Here is a 26,185-nt window from a genome sequence, read left to right as displayed (position 1 = left end):
ATATACCTCTCTCTACATAGAGGTATATATATACACATATAAATATGTATGTATATATATGGTGTTAACTAGGGTTTGAACTTAGGGCTTTGCTCTTGCTTTTTGCTCAGCTGCCTGACCTATGGACCTCCTGTTTACACCTCCTGACATATCTAGGGCAACAGGCACATGCCACCGCATCCAGCTTTTTCATTTGAGACAGGATCTGGAGAAAGTTTTGTCCCAGCTGTTCTAGAACAGTGATCCTCCCAATCTACCACCCTCTCCACTGCTATGAGGCTCCCAGGTACCCGAGAGGGCGCTGAGTGCTGAAAGGTAAACTGGTTCTCTTCTCCAACAAAGCAGCCAAGGCCCGAGGATCTGAGTGTGCAGCCAGCACGGGAGGTAGAAAAGATGGTGTGTGAACTTCATACAAACCAGCGGTGGAAGAAGGGCGAGGGTGGCCTGCCCTTGATTACTGCCACTTAGAAGAACCAGAGCTCAGGATCAGACTGCAGGTCTGAGAGCACATTTCTGAGAAGAAGCTGTGCTTGCAAGATTGTGACAGCTTCTTCCCCCTCCTTCCCAGCAGTGAAAACAATTATTCTTCACATTAGTCTCCCTCGGTTCAGACCCTCATCCATCTCCATCCAAATGGCCTGAGATGAACACTGTCCAAAGAGCTTCTTTAAAAGCTTCCATCAGCACAAATGTGCCAGGGCCAGGACTGGCTCCTCCTCGCAGAGGTCAGGCCTCCCTTTCACAGACTTACGGCCTCCATCCTGCCGGCCGGCGCTGTGGCCTCTGCCCCCTCAGGCCACCATCTCCATTTTGCCTGAGACCTCCCCAGTCCCTCTCGGTCCTCACCAGCATCCTCCAGAATCTCCTCAGTGCTGCTGATGACCACCCTGTGCGCATCCAGTGCTGTGCTTAGTCTCCCCAGAGTGGCTTCTTTGTCCTTTCTCAATCTTTATTGCGCTGTCAAATAGTTTTAAAGGAGAAAAGGACGATTTGTCCTGCCCATTCTGGAAGGCATATATCAGGTTGGTTTACTAATCGTGTCCCTTTCAAGGCAAGCTGTGTGTGGCAAATTCTAGGTCCTCCTTCCGGTCACCGCCTGCCCTCGCTGCTTCTGGGACGGGGGTCTGCACACATTACTACCAAGGCATTTGCTCCCCGCAGGCTGAATCCTGTTCCAGCTCAAAAATGGCTTAATTTGAACAGGATCTAAAGGTGTTGAAATTTTTCCCACCTGAAAATTACATTAAAATAATTAAAAGGAAATATTCCTGATTGTAAAATTCTGGGGAAGGGGCTCTAAGAAAATATATTCGTTTATCATGGCTGTATAAGAAGTTACCACAAGCTTGTAACACTATACTTGTATTCTTTTACATATCTGGACTCCAGAAGTTTAAAAAGAAAACCTGCAGGGCTGACCTGTCCAAGTCATGGGCAGGTCTGGCTGTGTCTGGAGACTTGGGGGGCAGTCGGTTCCTTGCGTCTCCCAGCTCCACAGCTTGTGGCAATGCCGCACAAGTCTTCACATTGGCGGTTTTTGCAGAGCCTTCTCTTCTTCTGCAGTCAAATCTCACTCTGCTTCATTCATAAGGACATTTGGGATCACCTGCAGGTCCAGCTGGATAATCCTGGTTCACATTCCAGCTCCAAATCTCTACCTTAACCATATCAGCGGTCTCTTTTGGCACATGAAATCACACACACACACAGATCCCAGGGTTTAGGACACATTTAACAGCCATTTTCTAGCCTGTGGCCCTGGACTGTACTCTTACGAAGTTCCTTCAGGTGAAGAGATACTTGGATTGGGTGAATTCTCCTGCCATCATCACAATTCTGGTGCTCACAATGAGTCACTAAACCATGTATGTTTAATTTCTCCAGCCCCTCCTCTCAGAGATATCCATGCATGGCTTCTTGGTGTGCTTACTTCAGAGTGGTCACACCGTGGATCCAACACCCACTTTCCCTCAGTTCTGTGCCTTGAAATGATCAGCTGCATGATTAATCCTGAATTTGATTTAAACTATTTTATAGAAAACCTCAGGCAAATAAACACAAAATACCTATTTTTTTCTTCCTGAATTGTTTGAATTCCCTCACCAATATCAGACTTAATTATGCATTATCTGGGAAATACACAAACATCTGCCATTATATTTCAGAGGGTATTTGAAAGATCAAGATTTCAATGCCCCGTGTGCTCTCAGGAACGTGTTGGACCTTCTTCAGGTAGAGGGAGAGAGGAAGAAAGAAGAAAGTGAACTTCTTTATTCAGATACTATGAAATTCAAAAAATGACACATAAATGAAGGAGTAGGATGTTGGCTCATTGCATAATATAGAATTGAGGAGTGATGCTGATTCTTCTTTTAAGAAATAAATCTTAAAAGAAGTCATCTTCCCCTTTGAGACATGGTTAAAAGATTCCTATAGCACTGATTAGCTACATACCTTTTAATCTAGAAGGCTACTAATTTGCCTGACAACTTCCCTACCATCCGGAGCTGCCCTTCTCTTTTCTGAGTCAGCACACTCTTCCTAAGAGGAGCTGCATCCTGCCGAGCTGTCATTTCTATCAAAAACAAGGCCCTCAGGGCTTATGCTCATCATTAAAGAAAGAAACACTTGTTAGAGTATTAGCCAGGCCCAGCACAGTGCTGTTAAATTAATTTTAGAGATGTATCTAGGTCAACGTCTATCTGCATGATGCATACAAACACGGCAGCTAGTTATCTATAGTGTTTGCATGTTTCAAACTGGTTGTAACCCTGTTTGATGGAGACTTATACTTGATTTTGGGCCCCAGGGGAGAAAAATAGCTATTCTTCTTTAAAAGAATCATAAGGTAATTGTGGTGTTTCTTCTGTAAGTTGACCACTACAAAAATGTTTTTAGAAGATTTTTTTTCCTAAAGGGCATTAACATTCCTGTCTCCATTAACTAGCTGTTCTTTATACAGAATCTTTGATGCCTAAATAATTTATGAATTCTCCACATCTCATTTTATCTTCTGAATAGAAAGATTGTATTTCACTAAATCCCTTCAGAGGTAATGAAGTTTCAACACACAGCTGAGACAATGAAGTTACAATATGCTGTCCTTTGGGTTGAAATTAAGCTTCATTGAGAAATAAAGTAAGAACCTAGCATTTTGGTGGTGGTGAATAAAGAATACTTGAAGTATTTAACATGCAAAGATTCTCAGTAGGGAAAAAATGTAAAAATTCTCATGTCTCATCTTACACAAAAGTTAATTTAAAATGGACCAAGGATCTAAATCTGTGTCCTAAAACTTAAAGGAAAACATGGCCAAGATCCTTGAAAATACTGGCATAGGTAAAACAAAATCTGAATATGTCTCCAGTTACTATGGATATAAGAGCCAAAATTAACTAATAGGATTATATTAAATTAAAAGGCTCTGTACAACAAAGGAAACAATTTCTAGAGTCAAGAAACCACCTACATAATGGGAGGAAATCCTGGACAGCCATTCATCCAAATAGGATTAATATCCAGAATATATATAAAGCTCAACTAAAGAACAAACAATCCAATTAGTAACTAGACAAATGAATTAGACAGTTTTCAGGAGAAGTACAAATGGCCAGTGACTACATAAAGAAATGCTCAACATCTTTAGTCATAAAGAAAATGCAAATCAAAATGACACTGAGATTTTATTTCGCCTCAGCCAGAATGGCCATCATCAAGAAAATAAACAACAAATGTTGGTATGTATATAGGAAAAAAGGAACGCTTATATCTTGTTAGTGGGGATATCAGTTAGTTAGGGTAGCCATTATTAAGAACAGTATGGATACTCATAAAGTATCTAAAAATAGAGCTACCGTATGATTTCACTGTCCTACTCCTGGGCGTATATCAGAAGGAATGTAATTCAGGATAAAATAGAGGCATGTGAACACCATGTTGATTATAACACTTCATATTAGCCAAGCTAAGGAATTAGCTTAGGTGTCGATCAACCTATGAGTGGATAAAGAAGATTACACACAGACACATACAGACACAGACACATACACTCAGCATTAAAGAGAATGACATTATGTTATTTGTAGAAAGATGGATGAATCTGAAACTCATCATGTTAAGTGAAACAAGCTAGGCTAAAAAAGTCAAGTAGCTCTTATTCTTTCTCGTATGCAGAGTGTAGACCAAAAAGAAAGTGTAAAAATTGAGACTAGGAGGGCAAAGGCTGTCTGGGGATGGTAACCGGGGAGGGATGGGGAAAGAGAGGAAGAATATGAGTCCAGCACTTCATGTGCTTGTATGAAAATGGGACAATGAAACCAGTTAGAAACTGTTCTGTAAGGCAGAGAAAGGGGATAAGAAAGAATAACAGATATGAATTTGATCAAAGTACCTATATATATATATATATATATATATATATGCAGTAAAATGCCACAATGAAACCCCTTTGTACAATTAATATACATTAATTAAAAAGAGGAAAAAACCTTCAAAAATGATGCACAATGTTACAACCTAAAAAGAAAAGAGGAAGGAAAAATCCACAGGGATTCAGCTGTAGCCATTTCTTTCAATGAACGATGATGCCAAGCCAGGCATAATCAGGGTTGTCTAACACTGTGACTGGAACCTGTGACTTGTCAGTGGAACTCAGGATGTGTCACTGATGTGCCACCAGCGAAGCTGAAGTCACTGTCAGGTCCTAGCCCTTTCAGTTCACAGCCATTTCATGAAAGGGGAGGACACACCAGCAAGGTACACTAGCACACTAGCAGCATCTCCAGGTAAGAATTTGGAGAAGCAGACTGTGCCCCGAGCCGGGCCTGTGTCTGACAGATGAGGAAACTGAGCAGGCTGCTTAGTCCTATGAACAGATTTCAACACACAACTAGTCAAGTCAGTTCCTATCACTGTGGGGTCTGTGCAAAGAGAAAATGAAATCCTTAGAATGGGAAGATTTTCATGCCACTCACGCAACTTGTGATCTGGACTTGCTACAAGTGTCTCCTAGAGACCCCCACCTGTGCTTTATTTCCTGAGGCTAACTGTCAGGGGACAAGTCAGATAGAACCCAGCTGACTGCTCAGGACAGGTCTGAGGAGCAGAGATGAGTACTGTGCTTCACACTACCCAAGTGAAGTAGCAAGAAGGGACAGCAAGTCATCTTAGCAGCCCTGACCACACACAATGCTGATAGATTTCAACAGGGAAGTCTAGAGGTTTGTAAGTCCCAGGAAAGTGGAATACTGACAGCATGATCACATCACATCAATACAGAACTCCAAATTGCAAAAGGCACCTTCGGTTAGATCACCTGCACATTTGTGACCCAATGACATGACAGGAGTAAGTCTGCAGCCAGCATGCATGACAACGATTATGTGATTAATTAGGTCAGTTTGTGGGCATGTGGGTCACGGGCATCTGGATATCGGAGACCACCTGGAACTGGGAGAGTTAGAGCTCATTCCCTTCTGCAAAGAGAACCAGGACAGCTTCCAGCGGAAAGACTGCTCCTTAGGAAAGGAAAGCAGCCTTTCAATTACAAGAGTTTCTGTCATTGAAAAATGTGATCTGGGAATGACTGTCAGAGTTGCTGACATTGCTTTTCCAGTCACTGCAGGAAGGTTTGGTGTTAGGTAAGCCCAGCAGGTACACAAGAAGCAGTGCACTGTGGGAGTCTTTCCCACACCTGTCACTTGCCAGCCACGTGAACTCAGGCAAGTCAGTAAAACAAAGACTCTACTATTCTGCTGTTACTGGTTGTCACCTGGGGTAGGGCCTGCCCACAGTAAGTACTATCACATATCAGAACGTCTCACAATAGTGTTTTTTAAAAATATTTGTTGCCTGTCAGTAATTAATTCCATACTTTCAAATTAATTCTAAGGCAAAGTTACCTCCAATGAAATAACTGCATACCTCCCACCCCTCCAAAGCTACTTTGTGATAGGAGAGTTAGAAAACAGCAGCTCTGACAGACAAGAAACCAAATCATACTTGAACTTGTCATGCTGTGTGACTGTATGGCTGAGAAACACACAGGACCAGACCACGTCCATGAAGATGCATCAGGAGATGCTTGGGCCAAGGAGGTCAGCTGTGCCAAGGGGGTCCCACCTCAGACATGGGCTTTGTAAATGGCTTTCTCTTGGAAGCACTTTCCAGGCCATTTTAGCATAGTTCTAAGGGAAAGACTTGGCCTTTAGATAGAGTTTTCCATTATTATTGATTAAGAATAGTCACATATGCTGGATATGAAACATGGTGAAAAGCAAACTTTCATTGTCTTAAAGAATTAGTTGGGGGCCCTTACTAGAAACACAGAAGCCAAGAGAGCCCCATATACCCTTACTATCAGGACCAGAAAACATCAGGCCGTTCTGGTGTGCTGTTCTACAGGCCACTTTGGCTGTAGTGCGGTCCATTAGAACAAAAGGACCAGGTCACCGTTCCATTGTTTTTCAAAGGCTTGTAATTCCTGCAAAGAGTTTCAAGGGGAATCTCCATGAATAAAACACAGGCACTACAGTCACTCTTCTTTCACAAGCCCATCTCTTAGCCTTGTCCATCTAGAGCTTGAAGTTCCCCTGGAAGGCAGTGCGGAGGCACATGAAGCTACGGACTTTTTGATGGAAAACCTGCGGACAAAACTCTAGAACATTCCAGGAGCACGGATTCCTCCTCCCAGAGTGCATTCACACCCCAGCTACCCTGTACTCCATTTAGTCCTAACAAGAGTTCTTGAATTGAGATCCCAGAGTCCCAGCATTACCTGAAAAATAGTCTGACATGAAGATTCTTGAGATTTCCCCCCTCCCATCCTATCAGAAATGGGTTTATCAAAGCCTCTGTCCCCCAGTTGATTATGACAGATCTTACAGTTGGAAAATAGTTTTTATTTTAAAAGCCCATTTTCCTACTTACTTTAATCGAGTGAAACAGTAAGTTTTTTTAAAACTAGTTAGGCCTCCTGAGTATTTGCTGAGATTTTTCTGCATTCAGATAGTGGAAGGGAAAAAAACAAACCTCATTTTCACACGACCGATTTCTGCAAAGTCGATCTGAGAACTTGAGGAGGATGGCAAACCTAATCACTAGCAAGGAAAGCAAGGGATTCTGGCTCCTCTCCTTGAGGGTTTACTTTCATAAGGCAAAGTCACCAGCTGAAGTCATTTTTTAAATGAAAACTATGGTCTAATCATGATGTAATGCAATGTCTCCTTAGCTTATAAATGCTTCTGTGTACATAATGCAATTTTTATTTTTTTGTTGGTCGTGGGGCTTGAACTCTAGGCCTGGGCATTGTCCCTCAGCTCTTCAGCTCAAAGCTAGCACTCTACCACTTGAGCTACCGCACCACTTCCAGTTTTCTGGTGTTTTATTGAAGATAAGTGTTTCACAGACTTTCCTGCCTGGGCTGGCTTTGAACCTCGATCCTCAGATCTCAGCCTCCTGAGTAGCTAGGATTACAGGCGTGCGGCACCGGCGCCCGGCATAATGCAATTTGATTATAACTGCTCAAAGTCTGAACAGTATATACAGAGTCTGGTGGATACAATGAAGGGTGAGAGGCGTATGTATGAAATGTGTTCTCTATAGAAAGAAATGAAGATTGTGTTGACTTTGCAAGGAAGAAATTGGACATCACGGTGTGTTCACAGAAACATATAGTACAAAGTGTACTGTATAATGCAATGTATGAGATTTGATCATCTCAGTTGATTTACAAAACAGAAAAAACACTGTTAAATGGAGGGATTGAAGGCATGTGATAAATGTGTCCCTCACAGCCTTCAAATCTCTTCCACTTGATTAAAAATTCCTAGTTCCTCTTCACTGAATTGTTTAGAGTTTGTGAGCAGCCTCTGCCCTGATTAAAACAAATTAGCATCAAAGATCCCCTGTTGAATGAGAAATCATTAATTGAGAAACATGCAATGCTCCTTAATTACCTTTAGAACAGTGAGAGAACAAATAATCTCAGGTTCCAGTGGGACCTGCCTACTCTGCACTGTGGGCTCATTTCATGTAGCTGCTGGAATAAAACTCCAGTTGCAAACACTACTGGGGAATATCGGTGCAAGCTTCAGTAAACACACTGTAGATTGTTTATCTAAAGGAAAAATATCTAGGTAATGACTAACAGGAAGATAGGAAAATGTTTTGCTTTCTTTTGTTGAAAGCTTTAGAAGCATTTTACATGGGCCCATAGTGACAGAAATCATGTGAGATGTTTCTGATATAAATTTTAATGCTTGTATAATATCTTTCATTTATGTAGTTACCTGAAGAGATTTCAGATGCTTGTGGACAAATGAGCAACTCTATCATTCAACAGGGGGACAGAAAGTGTTAAACTTCTTGAAACCGAGTTACAGATGGAAAGGTAAATTGTGATATAATGCACCCATCATAGCCATTTAATCACACACACACACACACACACACACACACACACACACACACACACACGTTTACACCAATATAATAATGACCATACTTCAGTAGGTCAGTTGGAGCTGAGGTTCAGAAGTTTCTGGAAGCACATTCCTCAACCCTCCCTGGGAAGAAGCAGTTTTTGCCTTTCCACAGGGAACGATAAAGCACAGTTAACTCAGTTGTTCCACTAAAGACAGGCTCTTGGTTTCATTTTAGTTTTCCCATGTATCCATTTCAGCTACCAGATTGGGGTCCCCCAACATGCTTTGAAAATATTAACCAAATTGATTCAACTGCTATTTCCTTGGGTATTTTGGTTTCCTGTATCTGTCTATACAGACATATACACTGCTATAACACAGAATACTTCAGATTAAATAATGTATAAGGTTCCCAAACAAAGATGCCATTTTGGATTGATAGGAATGTGATTAAGTTCCAAGTTTGGGAATCTGCATTTAATTTTATTGGCGTGAAATGACACATGTTACAAGTTGAGTTAAACTTTATGCTGATGGACTGAATACATTTCAAACCTTTCAGCAGTTATTGATCATTATTCTTTATCAAGGTGATAAACTTGACATTGCACAATCTTTGTAAATATTGTAAACTGTCCCTTTGGCCAACATTATTCAGACAATTATCAAGACACCATCAAGAATTCTTAATTTGGGGGCTGGGAAGGTGGCTCAGTGGTAGAGTGCTTGCCTTGCATGTATGATGCCCTGGGTTCCTCAGTATCATATAAGCAGAAAAAGCTGGAAGTGGCACTGTGGCTCAAGTGGTAGAGCATTAGCCTTGAGCTGTAGAGCTGAGGGACAGTGCCTGGGCCCAGAGTTCAGGCCCCATGACTGACCAAAACAAAAAACAAAACTTAATTTGTCCCCTTCACCAATAAAAAAAGAGTGTTACTATGAAATGTATTAATGTAGTATAGAGGATTATAAACTTGGCTGTAATATTTTAAAACACTAAGAAAAATTTTTTCTCCCAAGGGGTTTCTATAAAGGAATAATATGAATTTTTAGATACTCTACAGTATAATTCTCAGTTCACTACTATATAACACCAAAATTAATCAGCGATACTAATCAGGGCCAGGCCTAATAGCCCATGCTTGTAATCTCAGCTACACAGGAGGTAGAAATTAGGAAGATGGTAATTTGAGGTGAGTCCAGGCACAAAGTTCATGGGACTCCATCTTTATCAATAAGCTGGGTGTGGGGGTGCATGTCCACCATGGTGGCTTGAGGAGGCTGCCAGGGGAAAAAAATGAGAGACCTTGCCTGAACAAATAAGTAAAAGCAATGAAAAATAAATAAAAGCAAAATAAGGGCTGGGTGGGGAAGTGTGAAAACACCTGCTAGGCCGTGAGAGGCCTGACTTCCCGCCTCTGGTACAGCAAAACACAAAGAACTACCAAGTTAAGAAATGTAAGAAATGTACTTAGTGAACTGTAACCCCTCTGTACATCACCTTGACAGTAAAAATAAAACTTAAACAAATTTGAAAAAAGTGGCCACATTCCCAGCTTATGCATCTTGGCCAAACAAGAGCTGTGTCACTAAAACTCTACCTATTATTCATGGAAACACAACCCACAAACGACAACCCACAAGCACAAGCCTCAACTCGTTACAAAGGCCAAACTTCTCATTTGAGAAGGCACAAAATGGCACTATTCAGTGGTTTCCTTTCCAGAACCTCTTCACCAGCCCAGCGGGCAGCCTTTTGCTTTGGACGGTCACAGTGGAGCTCTCGCTGCAGAAACCAAGGTGTGTACCCTGGATGCTGACAGCCCCCCTCCAATTGTTCACCTGCACACAGACACTTGGAAATCCCCCCTCCCCCCTTTTATCCTCTCCAGGCAATGAGCTTCGATTGAACTTGGAGTTCTGACTCTGAGAACTTGATAAGCAGCACATCCTGTTTGCCATTATCTATTTGTGGTGCAAGGTAATTCATTTCAGGTTCAAATCAAATTGTCTTCAGGAGAGCTAGTGTTTTTATTGGTGTCCTTCCAGCTGGCCTTCCCTTTTAAGTGCCACTGTATTTCAAACAAGCTGATGTAAAGGAAAAGATTACTGCGGCTAACGTGCATTGTCACAAGGGAATGGAGACGTGCAAGGCCTATTGTGTGTTATTTATTTGTTTTTAAAAGCATTGATGGTGGCTGTCAACTGGGTAGCTGGGCTGACTTGTGGACCAAGGGTCAGGAGATGCGTGATGATGGGAAAGAAAAGCCAACGCAATTGGTTAGGATATCCTAAGAAAAATGCCATTGAAAATGAAGTAGATAATATTTAAAATATAAAGCAGATATTTAAACCATCCTGAAAGGTGTAACTCTGAATCACTAGGAAACACCCATGACTGGTCTCAATTGTAATTATTTGTGAACTTTGGCACATAAATGCACTAATAGTGATTTACTTCCCTCCCCTCAAAAAATTCAAGGGTGATATCCATTCACTGAGTTTATCTTTAGACCTTTTTATCATGAAATAGAATATTTAACCATTTGAACAAAAACAATAACCACACCAAAAAAATCCCATTATAAAACCTCAGTGGAGTAAATAAATGAGTGATTTCTAAGTTACTTAGAAATCATCTGGACAACAGGCTTAAGGTATTAAAAAAAAAGAACTAGTATTTAGGTTTATGTTAAAAAATAACATATATGACTAAGAAGCACAATATTTAAAACATTTTGAGGAAATAAAGGGTATAAAAGCTGGAAGGGTTGTTACAAGAATTTACTCACTAATGCTATTTTCCTGGGCAGATTTTTCTAAAGCAAGATTTCCTGACCATGCGTAACTAGTTTAAAGAAGCTTATGCTTAAACAACTGTCTTGCCAGAGTTAAAATAACACTTTTGCCCAAAATAACATTGGTCAAATCTTTTTCTGGCTGCTGGTGAGTAGGATGTGATATTTGTGAAGGGCCTGGTCTTTTGTTCAGTTAGAATTGGTCCACACTGGGTCTTTGCATAGGGGAAATTTACTTCCTCAACAGAGGGTTTAAGCACTGGAAGGTAGGCAGGTAAGAAGTGAGAATGGGAAGAAGGTTCATTCATAATTACAATGTCGTTTCACATTGGGAAGCAAAATAATACTATCTGTGTCACTGTGGAACTAGGGCAACAAAACTCACAGTCTGTGGGCTGCTCAGGGACTCTAGGTACCATTGGTCTAAACAAGGGAGAAGGCGCTATAAAATTGGGAGGGGAATTGTATGCTTAGCTAAAGAGCTGTGAGGTGGAGCTGAACTAATATCTGATGTTCACATTCACCACTCACATTTCTCAGAGAAACTCCTGCAAGTTAGAGGAAAAATCAGTTTTGAGCTGAAACCCCCCAATCTTTGTGCAGCCGTGAATCCAGCATCAGAAGAGCGAGTGCAAGGCTGGATTCAGAGCAGCAGCAGCTTGCTGTGGCAGGAGAAAGGGCAACCAGCCAGGTGCCAGCGGCTCACGCCTGTAATCCTAGCTACTCAGGAGGCTGAGATCTGAGGATCGTGGTTCAAAAAGAAAAGAGAAAGGGGAAGCAGGATGCAACCTTCAGGTCCACCTTCCTCCAGGCTCTTCTCAAAGGCCTCTTTTCTAGAGCCCTGGTAGATGAATATGTGTCCCAGAGTTGGCAGGACTTTGTACCCAGCCCCTCCTTGGCCTGACCCTTGGAAGGTGTGTATCTTGGAATGAGGAAACACCATTCTGTCCTGGGGCAGAGGCTGAGACAAGTTCAGTGTGAGGTCTCAGGTCAGGATCATGGCCAAAGGCCTTGGAAACCCTGTGCCCAGGAAGGGAGATCACTACTTGACCTTCCTGTGTGGGTGTGGGAGGGTGTGGGGGGGCGCTGGGGAGATGTGTGGCCTTGGGTCCTCGTTGGTTTTCTTTTTCCCAGCAACACTTGCCTGAGGCCTGGCCCCAGATGACCACACAGAAACACCTGAGGCTTGCCAAAGAATGTGAAGGCTTTTCTCAGAAACTCAGCCGTGCCATGGGCGCCCAGGGCTCAGAAAGCTGGCTTTTATTATAATGAAGGATAATTTCTGTAAACACAAAACAGAAAGCATGTGCAAAGTGTTAACTAAGCACACTATCCAAATAGTAGGTGGACACAAAGGTCAAGGAAAATCAGGGTAAAAGGAAAGTGTATTTTGAATGTGGAAACTGACTACTACAACTTTTATCAGCAAGTATTACATGGGGAATATTTTTTTCAGGTCCCTGGAGTATTTTTCCTGCCTAATCTTGGAAGGGGGAAAAAAATCAAGAGTCACTGGGCATGGTGGAAACACTGGAGATAGTTGAAAGGCAGTCTAGGAGATACGCAGTAAGACCCTGTCTCAAAAAAACAAAAAACAAAAAAACCAAGTCTAAATCAACACCCCTTTTCCTTAAAAAATAAGTCAAGAACAAAGCTGCATTTGGCAATGAGACCTGGAAGAGCCAATGTTTTTATTTCAATAACTAAAGTCTTGATTAATAGCACAGTATATCCTCAAATGTTGGCTTTTTAAGGCAGTTTTGAACTTTTATACAATCTGTTCTAAACTCTGGCATGCACACCTGGGTACATCTATACTGACAGTAACTGTGATTCTAACTCTTAATTTAAAAGAATCTGATAAAACTAAAATGTTAAGTGTGTACTATAATGAAAACACGGATGAGCACCAACCAGATGGCTTGTATTCCTTGGGAAATTATTTAAAGCTTTTTGAATTAGAATGATAGCTTCATTATCTAAAGAACTCTCTCTGACTAGAGATAAAGGCTGCTCATTGGTCCAGTGTGTCCCCAAGATTCACTGGTAAGACTCATCAAGGCAAGAATCACCATGGAGCACAATATATTACTCTTCAGGGTCACCCTATTTTCCTACTGAGTGTGAAGAGGAGGAATCTGAACTAATCTGGGGATTTCTTATGATCCAGTTCCAAGCCCAGCCTAGTAAACAGAAATGAGTTTTGGAAACATATCTTCTAAAAGGTGTAGGTGGGTAAAATTACTTCATTTGGGGCTTGAACTCTGGGGTTAGGCGCTGTCCCTCAGCTCTTCAGCTCAAGCCTAACACTCTACAGCTTGAGCCACAGCACCATTTCTTGTTTTCTAGTGGTTTATTGGAGATAAGAGTCTCATGGACTTTCCTGCCCGGGCTGGCTTTGAACCATGATTATAGGAGAGAGCCACTGGCACCCAGCTTTCAGCTGTCATTTTTAACAACCTTTATAAAAATACAAAACACTTAAAAAAAAAAAAAGAACCCCAAGCCAGGTGCCGGTGGCTCATGTCTGTAATCCTAGCTACTCAGGAGGCTGAGCTCTGAGGATTGGGGTTCAAAGCCAGCCCAGGCAGGAAAGTCCGTGAGACTCTTATCTCCAATAAACCACTAGAAAACCGGAAGTGGTGCTGTGGCTCAAGGGTAGAGTGCTCACCTTGAGCTGAAGAGCTGAGGGATAGCGCCCAAGCCCAGAGTTCAAGCCCCATGACCGACAAACAAACAAACAAACAAAAAAACCCAAAACACTTCTAAAACCAGTTTTATGCCAATGGAAAAAAAAAAAGATACATTCCCTAGGACAACAACATCCGGGAAGCACGACTCTGCCTTGGCTAGTTTGCATGTGAATGGTGACAACTGATGCTTCCCTCTAAATGTCAACAGGGAATTTAAAAAGGCTTAGCTAAACTGTCTAGATTTAGAGAGTCAAAGCTCAAAAATTGACTCAAATGTCAACAGTACTTTTTTTTTTTTTAAAGAAATCCCTATTTTCTAGAAAGATAGGAAAATAAGATATCCAGGAAGTTTTTTTTGTTGATTTTTTTTTTTGCAAAAAAATCTACATATGGTGAAGAATTGGATGAAAATTAATAGATGGGTGAATAAGGCAGCTGGGAAGAAGAGCAGCCATGACTGCAACACCTGCTGTGCTGCCGGGTGGGCTGGGGCTGCCGGGAGCTGCTAGCATCAGGACAGCTCTACAAGGTGCACCAGCACCTCCCTTCACTGGTGGGCCTTCAGGTGTCCAGCATCCCACACCTATAGGCTGGTTCCAGTGTCTGTCTAACCTGTCCACCAGGTTGTTCTCTAAATGACCTCAACCACATAATCACTTCTATCTTACTGACACCAAACCAAAGTGAGATGCGGAAGTAGGGCAAGCTGACTCTACTTAAACATGTCCTACCTACAGTTTTCCTATGAGAATCCCAATTCTCATAAAATATATTAAATAAATCTACAGGCAGAAGCAGATTCATTTTCACCAAGAACTATCTAGTTGTCCAAATAGTGTCTCCAAGTTAATTTTTTTAAAACTCCATTCTATTTTAAACATTTTCTTTTCATATTTATGGAATAAGGAGTTGTAAAATGTGAAGGTTTTTCAGTCAGCTATACTGAAATGTTCAGAATTATATTCAACTAAGTTTTTAAGTGAATGAGCAAATTAAACTGATAACTTCTCAAAAAGTATCTGTCTAGACATGTAGTCTGAGTTCTTAAAAAACAAAAGCATCAAGTGTAAAATGGTTGGAATGTGTGTGTTTCAAAGGGGCAAGACACAGATTCAAAGTGATTATCCTTCACCTTTGAGGTGTTGTTAATCCACTTTACCTGAGGGTGAAGAGTTTTATTTTCTATCAGTCATAAAAAGAAAAAAAGCTTTGGTAAGAATATATTGCATACCTAGCTAGAGTTAGCAATATGTGTCCCAGAAAGGAATAGAATATAGAATGACTTCAATGAACAGGTTCAAGATGGATGAAAATTAACAATTAGTAACTTGACATAGCTATTTGCTTAGCCTCTAAAAATATAGCTGAGGCAAGAATTTCCATACACGTCTATATGTATCCTTGCAAAGTAAGCATTCTCTAGTGATAACTAATAGAGAATTAAACAAGTTGGGTACTTGCTTTATTTTAAAGTACTTATGTCTCTGTAATAACCATTTTTGTCAATTTATCTTTCCATGAGAAAACTCAACATTTAAAGGGCCCAAAAGGAGGTTGATCAAATTACTTGATTTTTTTTTTTTTTTTTTTTTGGTTTTGGAGACATTCATAAACCTAGATCATTGGTTTTGTGTGAGAGAGACAATGTCATAGAGAAGTAAAAACAATCAGCCCTGCCCCTCCCAGACAAGCCACAAGCTGGAGATAAAATGACTAAAACTATTCTATAGATGTGTCTTATTTTTAATGCATAGAAAATAGCAAAACTGTCATGCCAACACATGGAACATATACTACAATTCATAAATGCCTAATTATCAAAATAATGATATAGTCATGGCTAGATGCAATCTAAAAATCTAAGATGCAACTACATATTTTATGACCATTCCTTTTATATATTACAGTCAATCCTCATCAAAATTGGCTGACTATGTATAATGGCATTTGAAATAAATATTTAATATCACAACAGGGTCATATTCTGCTACTGTACAACCAAGGCATGCATAACTAGGCATGAAGTGTAAGTGTCATTACCTTCCAGTAAGCCAGAGAACATGAGAGTACATATGCAGTACTAAACATCAATTAGGGTTAAGTGACTTTCATATTAAACAAAACTATATCATAGACAGCAGCTGAGGATATCTCTGTCATTGTTCTTAAATATCCTGTAGTCAGTCACCTTGAAATTAAAAACTGTAATTCCAAACCAGATCTGTTAATGCAACTGAGCTTCTTCGGTCAATATTAGGACACAAGTGATTCCGTATTCCAGTGTGGAAGCTGTTTGATTTGGCTTTTCCTTTCTGCAATAATTCGTAGTTCTGAGTCATTCAAGAGTGGGTTGAATGTGGCCAACAATAACCTTATTTTTAAACTGCAGACTTCCTTCGTGACGCTGATGTGTGCGTGTGAGAACAGCGATCTTGCTGCTTGCAGACAACACTCATCTCTGCTCCAAGTCCACGTGGAGTAGGTGGCAGGAAGTAGCTTGGAAAGCATGGCTCTAAAATACATTTCATAACATTTGTGAAAGGTAAATGAAATCTAGCAGCTAGACCCCAAAAGCCAAAAGAAAAGGTGATGCTCCTCTAAGAACGCAGGTGGATCTTTTAGGTCTAGGCAATTAAAAAATGACCACATTGGAGCAGCAGTTCACTCTCCAGTCACCATTTCAGCTCTCTTTAGGTCATGATACTGGATGCTGTTTTGGGAAGGAGGGAGAAATTCATTGCTGGACAGGATTTCCATGCTCCATCAGCTCTGATAATGAGTTAGGCAGTTGGCACAGATGACAGGAATGTCCTCTACATCAGAATTCTAATAAACCTCCTGTAAAGTTGTGCACATTTACCCAAATGGACTCATGCAGTCTATATTCCAGTTAGATGGAAACCGTTATGCTCTCACATTGAGTCTGGGCATGATTTGGTCATGTGAAATACTAAAACACTTTACCTACATTCTACCAAATCAAAATCTCGCTTTCACATTTACAATGTGATAAAACAGCATTTAAAGTCATTACAATTTCTTCCTTTCCTATTCATATACAGGTAACTTAAGATTACTAATGAGGCAAAAACTGTACAGTTTTCATTATTTCAGCATTATAAAATGTCTTTCCTTAAAGTCTTGGGATATAAACAGTTGATTTATAGGAAGTACATATCTTTCATCTGTATTAAGAAACAATATACATCTTTTTTTTCCAGAGTAATTTAATGTTAGCTATGATATTCCTAAGATATTCCAAAAAACGAAAACAAAAAAACCGAAACCCCTGACTTTGTCACCTGTGACCTTCAATACTGTTACTTTTATAAAACTCAGGAACATTCTTTGGCCACTTGGGACACTGCCCAATCAGAGGGAACTGTACTTGGGCTCTGGATCATAAGACACTGGCCTCTGGAACCTGAGACCACAGAACAGCTTTAACGGAAGCCATTTGCAAAGTAAATCAGGACAGAGTCTAAGGAGTGCTTTCCATTCTCAGACACAAGTTCCTTGACGTGTAGACAGATGTTTTCGATTTCGGACACCCGAAGTCTTGTCTTTATTATCTGAAGGCTTCTGTTGTGAAATGTCTATCAGGGCACTGGCAATAGCAAGGCCTAGAAGGAAAGGAGAAAGGTGTTTCAATGTTTGCTTGGACACTGCTTGGATGGTGACAATGGTAGCTTTGAGGCCTGCTCCCTACGGTTTTTACATGCAGTCATGCAATGCCTAGTTATACATTAGTTATGGAGCAGAAAACTCACACATGAAGAAAAGGATGTAACCAAATTAGAGCATGATAACCTTGGCCAATCAAATTCAAACATCACACTCAGCTGTGGCTATGGCCTCACACTTTAGTTTCCACCTCTGAATGAATACGAGTTTCTCCAGATGTACCAGGAATTTTTGGTGTTACTGCTAAGACTCATTGTATGAAGATTTATTTCTAAACGAAGAACAGCTTTAGTCTTATGAAAAAATTGAACTAATATTGATATGTGATTGTCAACTGAAGTCAATAGTCTATGCTGGGGTTTAGTCTTTGTGTTGTATAGATCCGAAGGCTTTGATGAATGCATAACGCTGTGCATCCATCCCCAGAGTGCCAGTCAGAGCTTCACTGCCCTGGATCACTGACTCAGCCCTCCCCTTCCCGAACCTTCCACCAACCAGAGATCTTGATTTAAAGACTCTACAGTTTTTCTCTTCTCTGGATATTATTCAGTTGGAATCAAGAAGCATATGCAACCCCTCAGTCTGACTGCTTTCACTTTAAAACACGCATTTGCTCTGCTGTGGACAGACAGTGTCTCAAAGGCACACGTGTTAAAGACTTGGCACCTAGAGTACTGCTCTTAGTGGGAGAGTGTTTTGGAGATGAGCCTAGGCGGAGGTCCTTTCTAGACCACAGTGGTGCACTTGAAGGGACTGAGGGGCCCAGCTCCTCTCTCTCTCTTTTTTCCTCTCCTTGGCTGTATGTATGGTGGCAGTTGCCCTTACCCTTGCCATGGGATCCCCGCAACAAGAGGCCCAAAGCAATAGAAATGTCTGATCTGAAACATCTAAAACTGTCACTGTTGATTAACTCGTGTTGCCTATGTCTGTTTTGGGGGTAGAGGGGGCTTCATACCTCATTTTCGTTTACCACTGTTGTATGGATATACCACAACTTGTTGATGTTTTCCTCTATTGGAGTGCCTAACTTTTAGCGATTATGAATAAAGCTTTTTATAAATATTCACTCTGAGATTTTTGTGCAGATATACACTTCTAGTTTATGAATACCTATGATTGTGATTGCTAGGTCACATGCTAAACCCATGTCATACATTTCTAAGAAACTTCCAAAATGTTTCCCAATGTGGCTGTTATATTCTAGATTCTGACCAGCAACCAGAGAAAGTTCCTGTTGCTCTATGTCCTCACCAACATTTGGTGTTTCCAGGATTCTGGATTTTAGCAATTCTAATAGGTTTTTACTTCCAATTTTGTAATGACATGTTATGCTGAACATCTTTTGATACTTTTTTTGGCATCTGTTTTCCTTCCTTAGTAAAGTGTCTATTCAGACCATTTTGTCCCTTTGTATTGGGTCGTTTTCTTATTAAGTTTTAAGAGTTTGTTGTACATTTTGGATACCAGTCCTTTATCAGACAGGCACTCTGCAAGTGTTTTCTCCCATTCAGTGGCTTTTCTTTTCTCAAGATGTTTTCAAAAACAAGAATGCACTTTGAGGACACTATTGTGGAAGATATAAACAAGTTGTTACAAGTTAGCTGTGTTCTGAAATATAAAAAAAGGACTTTGAGGATCATATACCCACAAAAGTGGGTCTGTAGCTGTTATAGGTAATTAAAAGAACATTGTCATACCACTTAATTTTGTAGCACAGTTTATTGGTTGAGAGGCACATTCAGAACATGCTTAAGAATAATAAGGACTTTATCCAATTTATAAAGGCAATGGTGTAACAGATTTCTAGGCTTATCATAGCTACACACGAAACACGTTAGTTTCTGTTGAATCCCAAAATTCCTCAATAAAACACGATGTCTCAAATTTCTTACTACACCCAGGGCCAAACTGTGCAGGCCATTTCAGAAGACTCTGGCTCATTTCCTTACCAAGGTCTTGAACACATATTTGACTTCAAAGTAAGCTGACCCTGTGACTGAGGTCTCACAGACATTTATATATTTGTTGCTTTAAGAAGAAAACACTTATTTTGGATTTTAGCCCATGTAAGATGTCACTACATTCTTTGGTAATGGGTCAATTTATTCTACAGAAGCTTTAAATACAATCTGGAGAGAATAGAATCTCATAGATTTATGAATAGAAAGAAATGCCTATGTCAGCCAGGGGAGTACTGTAAGAGGAACGTCCTTTGGCCTAGCAGTGTTGGGGAAATCCTGAAAGGGCTGGGTTCAGAAAGTCTGGAAAAGTCACACATTAGCCAGCTGAGTAAGGCCTGCTTCCAGAGACGGCCAGACTTCTTCACAGAAAAGTCTGGTGAGCTTTGATCCATTTCTGTGTGTAAATGACAATAGAAGCCTGAATGGTAAGCAGGCCCATGTTGACAATGGTTAGCAATGAAGAGATGTTTATCCCCATAGAGAGGGTGCAGTGACAGATGAAAATACCTGGATGCGGCAGCTCTGAGTACATGTTTGACATCAAAGGAAAAAGAGAAAAGGAGCCTCAATTACATTTGAAAACAGAAGAGAAGGTATTTGTGGAGAAGGAGAAATTTATGGTATTAGAGAAGGAAGGGAATAGGAAATTACAGTAATCACTGGCTAGGCTAATAATTATTCACACTTTCCTTTAAGAGTTTGCTCTCAAAGTAACTTTCGGAAAAGAGTTTATTAAAGATAAAACATATTCGAAGTCTAAATAAAAATTGCATTCTCACCCTTTGACAAGCACTGGGAACTTCTGAAGTCTTAATGCAGATGTCTTAACCATTTACTCTGCTGCAAATAGCTATTTTCTTGTTTCTTTACTTGATGGAGGGGAACAGCATGAACAAAAACCACAGACCAGCTAGAAGTATGTTGACTGAAGGTTCACTTCAAGCAGACCACGGAACTCTTGGCACACTACTGTGATAATTTCCAACTTCCTGCTAGCTCATCCTTGGGCCCCTCTTGCCCAGAGACAGCCAAATATGACTGATAATATGAATCTCCTTTAATGTGGACAGAGACCACTTACACTAATTTCAATGATCACAAAATCCAAATATGAAATCATGTTACTCATTAAACTACTGTATGGATTTGTCCAAAGAAGCTTTGAAAAGAACAGTTTCCATTTACACATGGCTGCAAATGCTGTTTCCCTTACAGAAGATAAAGCTCCAGAAAACAAGTAAACAGTTGGACTTGCCAAAACAGGAAATTCTATGCTAATTCGCCATGGTCACAGTATCTTTGTGTTTTAGGGTATATGAATTCCATCACCTAATTAAAGCTCTGGTTTGCTCATGATTCTGAAGCTTAGAAATAACCCACATAAATCAGAAACCATATTGCAGTTCTTAATTTACAAATAAAATTGGAAATCATGCTTATTTTTAATTATGTCAGCTTGTTGTGCTTTCCTGTGCAGATGTAACAACCCAGTGCATTTTAGGTTCCCTGTGAACAGCCATGGGGATGTCAGAAACCCTGCTCCCCTCTGGGCTGAGGTCACCCTGTGTGCTGGAGAGGCTTCTCAGTGTTAAGTTCCAGCTCTTTACCAGACCCATGCTCACATGATTTGTGCCTACTGCTGCAGCAGCACAACCTGCACAGATCACAACCACTTTTTAGAGAGGATAAAGGAGTTTACTGCCGGCAACACCAACCAGGCTAGTGCCAGAAAGAAGTTAGGATGGAGAGGGAGGGGAGACCCTGGGTTTTATACCAGCTGCTCACACGCGCACACACACACACACACACACACACACACACACACACACACACACACACACACACGGTCACTAATCAGAAAGGTAAAGGTCACGTGGAGATAACATCAACTTCAGATCAGGTGTGCAACTGCTAACTTACCTTGTGGGCTTTCTGTTATCCATCCAGATAGCCTCACCTGGTCTGCCCAAAGCCCACATTCTGACGGACATCCTCGCCTAGCCACATTCAGGCAATGTGGTCTTCACCAAGAACTCAGTTACTAGGGAAGGGTAATTTCACTACCGTGAGTTCTTCTTGTAAATCTTGAATTGAATTATAAATAGCACAGTAATCATAATAAGTGTGTGTGTATTAGCCTCACATTTCTACATCTTTAATACACAGTAGGGTTTGTTTACAACTACCATGAGAGGGCCTGGAAACAAAAGTGAAGAAGATACACAAGGTCTCTTTCTCCCTGAATTGCATGGTGTAGGGTGGACTACTCATTAAAGGAGGTAAGGGGTGAGGAAACAATCTATAATTTCTTAACATTGTACTTCAGTACATTGTTATTTTAAGGAACCTTGTTTTTCTCAATAGTTAAAAAAAACAATCAAGATAGTAGCTCTTTGGAAAAGACAATATTACCTCCCTCAATCTCTTATTCATAACACTAACATGCCAGTGAGACATGGCCACATGTACTTAAAAATAGGACCAGATCAGCAGCAATCAGCTCAGAAAAACAGCCCTTTATCTTCCAGGAGCATCCCAGAAGCCAGCCTTCTGTGAGTCCCACTGGTAGGAATGAACTTTGGGCATCCAAAAGAGACTACAGACTACTACTGTTGTTAGTCACTACTATCTCTAGTAACCATCTATGGGTGAAACACTGAATCTAGATCTTCATGTCTACCAGCTCTCCTAATTCTGTCACACTCAACTCATATTCACCAATCTTCATGGTAACCAGTTTGACAGCTTCCTAAGCCAACATGCTCCCATGTAAACAACCCCAAACATCTTTCTCTGAAACTTTTCTCTGCCTGCCCTCTAGTCTTTGCCAAAACATAGATGGTAGTGGCAGACTCCCTTGCTATGGCAAGGTGGGAAGAAACAGCTTTTCATTGTTTCCATTTTTGTTGGTTTTGGTTTATTTACAGACAAGCAATGCAGAGATAAGATTAATTGGAAATCTTTCCCTGGTTTTAAAAGATGCGAAATAGGTTCTTTGTGCTGCCCCTTGCTGCCTGTGCTTTCTTCTGGTGTGGACTCCTCCAGGTTTTTCCCAGTGGGGAGTTGTGCAAGAACGACTGAAGCCTTGTGCCATAAGAGGAACCTGGCTCCTTCTCGGTCAGATTCAGTGCAGTGGCCTGTGCGGACTGCTGCTGGAGTTCCATTAAAATCAGGTCACTTCAGAAGATCATTTTTCAAAACGTCACACAAATCATCTGATGAAATCCACTTATTGTGTTCTCTAGGCCTACCATAGTTTCTTGTTATCAAAGCAATACAATTAACTGGGGGAACAATTCATTATTTTAGACTGGCGGTCTAAAGGAATTTCATTTACCATGTCAAGATGATGCACCATCGCTGCGGGCTAGCAGAATTTACATCAAAACATACAGGTGGATTCAATAAAAATGCTGGGGCTTAAATATTTATTATAAGCTTTACCTCTTTGCACTTTTAATTCTTAAATACCAGACACTATGACATTTAGATTATTTAAATATGAAGTATAAGCCACATAAGCAATCTTCTGTGTCCTATTGCATTGCCCCTGGCCACTTATCATTCTGTGCTTGCTCCTTGGTGATGTTTGCATTGGGCTGTTTGCACTGGGTCCAAGGTGTAGCATCACCAATGGCTGCTCTAGGCTGCCCAGGGCCGGGCAGGCTGGGAAAAAAATGGAATCCCTCAGGATCCCCTTCAACAAATGTCTCAACAGGGATGAATGACCAGTTAAAGCACAACTATTTTGTAAATAAATAGAAAATGCACTAAAAAAATTAGACCTTTACTTGATACTTTATAGAGAAAAATTGTGGATATATTTGCTTCCTGAAGCTAAAAAATGTTGTTTATCCTTAAGTATGCTCAAACATGTATTAAAGAAAAAGGAAAGCTAGGCACTGGGGGCTCATGTCTGTAATCTTAGCTACTCAGGAGGCTGAGATCTGAAGATCATATTCAAAGCCAGCCCGGGCAGGAAAGTCTGTGAGATTCTTATCTCCAATTAACCACGAGAAACTGAGAATGGCTCTGTGGCTCAAGTGGTAGAGTGTTCTTCTTGAGCTGAAGAGCTAAAGGATAGCGCCCCGGCCCAGAGTTAAGCCCTAGGACCCACCCCCCCAAAAAAGGACTCTAAATGTCCAACAGCTAAATATTTCAATGGTAAATATACCTCCTTAAATTATGACATTTGCCACAAAAACCAGCAATGAGAAACATCAGTAACTTAGTCATTGTTAGTAAAACTAGTTTTCTCTAATGGAATAAAATGGTAATGGTAGACTGCAGGCAGTAACAATCAAATCATAAAATTACTGATGTGTGATATTTTTTACAATTATGCAGAACAATTAATAAGTACAGTAATAAAACACAGCATATCAAATGAAATTGCTTTGGAAAGAACATTCCTGCTTTATATACAAATATAGCACTTCCCTGATACATTGGAACAAAAGGCTTAGAAAAGTCATTCATTTTGAAATGCTCTCCTCCCAAGTCTGTGTAAAAGCAGGCACCACTATATATTTTAATTTTCCAGGAAAACAGCTTCATTAGGCGTGAAAGGTTAATTGCAGGTTTAAGTGGAGTTCAGGGAACGGTGCGGGGTCTGTAGTGAATTGCACAGTCTGCTTCAGGAAGACTGAATGAGTGCTATAAACTGTTTGCCCTGCTGAAATGTTTTACTACCTCATTTACTATCTGTCTTCTTTTACTGCTTGTATTTGTAGTTCTTCTAAACCTTTAATGGCTATAGTTTTATTTCACTGTAATCAGATTTAAATGGAAATACCATGCTGGGATGTTTAAATGTTTTCTCTCTGATTGTATATAGCTACATGCTACTGATCAGAGTCTTGGCTATCCTTCACATGATTAAGAAAGTGACTTTGGGAAACTTTGATGTTCCATAGACTCTCAGCATTGTGCAGACTCCATTTAGCATTCAGAGCGGCCAACTCTTGCCAATGTGAAGCTAGGCTGGATGCATAATTAGAAAATATGCATTTCCATTTTAATTTATCTGTTGGAAGGCTAGCACAACTGAAGTCATTATTAGGCAAAATTCCAAAGGTTACATTGTTGAATAAAAATTGAAACACTTCAAGTGCTCAAGATACTGGAATGACAAATGGACTAGTCATATTTGACTGGGAGTTTAAAGCAATGTTTCTTCTCACCTACTAAAAACCACTGAAGACTACAGATGCCAATGTTTAAATGAAAATGATCATTGTATTCAGGTTATAAAATTTTGTTTGACCCTTAATGTGTCAAAATATTTCATAATTTTGTTTTAAGACACAGTGTCCAAGTGGCAGGAAATGTAATACTAGGAGCACCACAAACATCTTATTCATCAGTCTGTGACATGGCTACAATGTGCCAAGTGAGTCAGGCCCAGTTTAAAGTGAACCCTCATCGTTCATAAAGCTCCGTTCATATCTCATCACTTCTAATTTTAATTACACAGTAGAAAAATTTTCCCAGCTCACTTAAAATATTTGTCTTTAAAAAAAAAACAATAGAGCTACAAACACAAAATAAAAATCATCCTCTATCTTTCCACATTGGAAAGTAAATTTGGAATTCAAATGAGAACTCTTTTTCTAAGCCAACTGGGAACTGGGAAGGCATATTCTAGTATCTTCTTCCTTCAATTAACAACATTGCTAGGCTTGGTGGTGCAAAGAGTAAATCACTTCATTCAACAAGCATTTCTTGCATGTCTACTGTATGCCAAGCACTGCTCTTATCCTAAGGGTTTAGCAATGAACAACACAGACAAAATATCCGAGATTCTGTACCTCATGGAGCTTATATTATTATGCAGCAAGCACATGTATGATTTGACCAAGTTATGGTAAAGATGAAATGTAAAGGACTCAGAAAAGTGTGTGTGGCATATGAGCTCAAAATGTCATCATCATCATCATCATCATCATCATCATCATCATCATCATCATCATCATCATCATCATCATGAAGTGAAAAGTGCTTGGAGCAAAATAAGGAACACTAGACAAAAAAAAATGAACACTGAAAGGGTTTGCCTTTATCCTATGATATCACTCATTCAATTCATTTATTCCAATCCCAGGATACTACTGTGGGCTAGAATTCTAATGAGAGAGGAGAATAGATAGAAAGAGAGACTCAAAGATTCCCAGATAGAATCAAGCCAGACGGCATTGCCAGAAAGCTGACACAATGTTCGGTTCTCAAGGCTGAATTATCTTGATGCTGTAATAATAAAATTGGGAATGAGCTTGTGAAGATGTATATGACTTAATGATTTATATGTGCTACCCACTCACGAGGAAATGCAAAAATAACTGAAATTAGTGGCAATGGCTAAACAGAGGGATGACAACGTTCCACAGAGAAAGCAATATTTATATTAATACTGCTTATGTTATTAGAAATATGACTAATAATTTCTAGAATTCTTAGAGTTGAAACATGCCTTCTTCATTCATTATCTAGGTTGTTCCCCACAACTATTTAACTGAAGTGGGTCAAGGGACTATTTTTATCTTAGTTTCACAGATGGCCACAATGAGGCAGAGAGTGAGTAAATGACTACGTTAGCTCACACAGCTGGTGGAATGCCGGGACATAAACCC

At 40.3% G+C, this 26,185-nt stretch overlaps 1 protein-coding gene across 2 annotated transcripts in view; it reads right to left on the bottom strand.

The window, feature by feature from the left end:
- Positions 1 to 15,633: 15,633 nt before the first annotated feature.
- Atrnl1 (attractin like 1) overlaps positions 15,634 to 26,185 on the bottom strand; it is a 482,593-nt gene continuing 472,041 nt past the window's right edge. For both annotated transcript variants that reach the window (XM_069988092.1, XM_069988091.1), the window contains one exon: positions 15,634 to 17,534. In XM_069988092.1, the coding sequence (XP_069844193.1) occupies positions 17,413 to 17,534 (122 nt within the window). In that variant the 3' untranslated portion in view covers positions 15,634 to 17,412. The remainder of the gene's footprint in view (positions 17,535 to 26,185) is intronic.

Source organism: Dipodomys merriami, unplaced genomic scaffold, assembly GCF_024711535.1.
Source record: "Dipodomys merriami isolate MVZ:Mamm:240054 unplaced genomic scaffold, mDipMer1.0.p SCAF_35, whole genome shotgun sequence".
Lineage (NCBI taxonomy): Eukaryota > Metazoa > Chordata > Mammalia > Rodentia > Heteromyidae > Dipodomys > Dipodomys merriami.
This window is presented reverse-complemented; position numbering and strand designations above follow the sequence as displayed.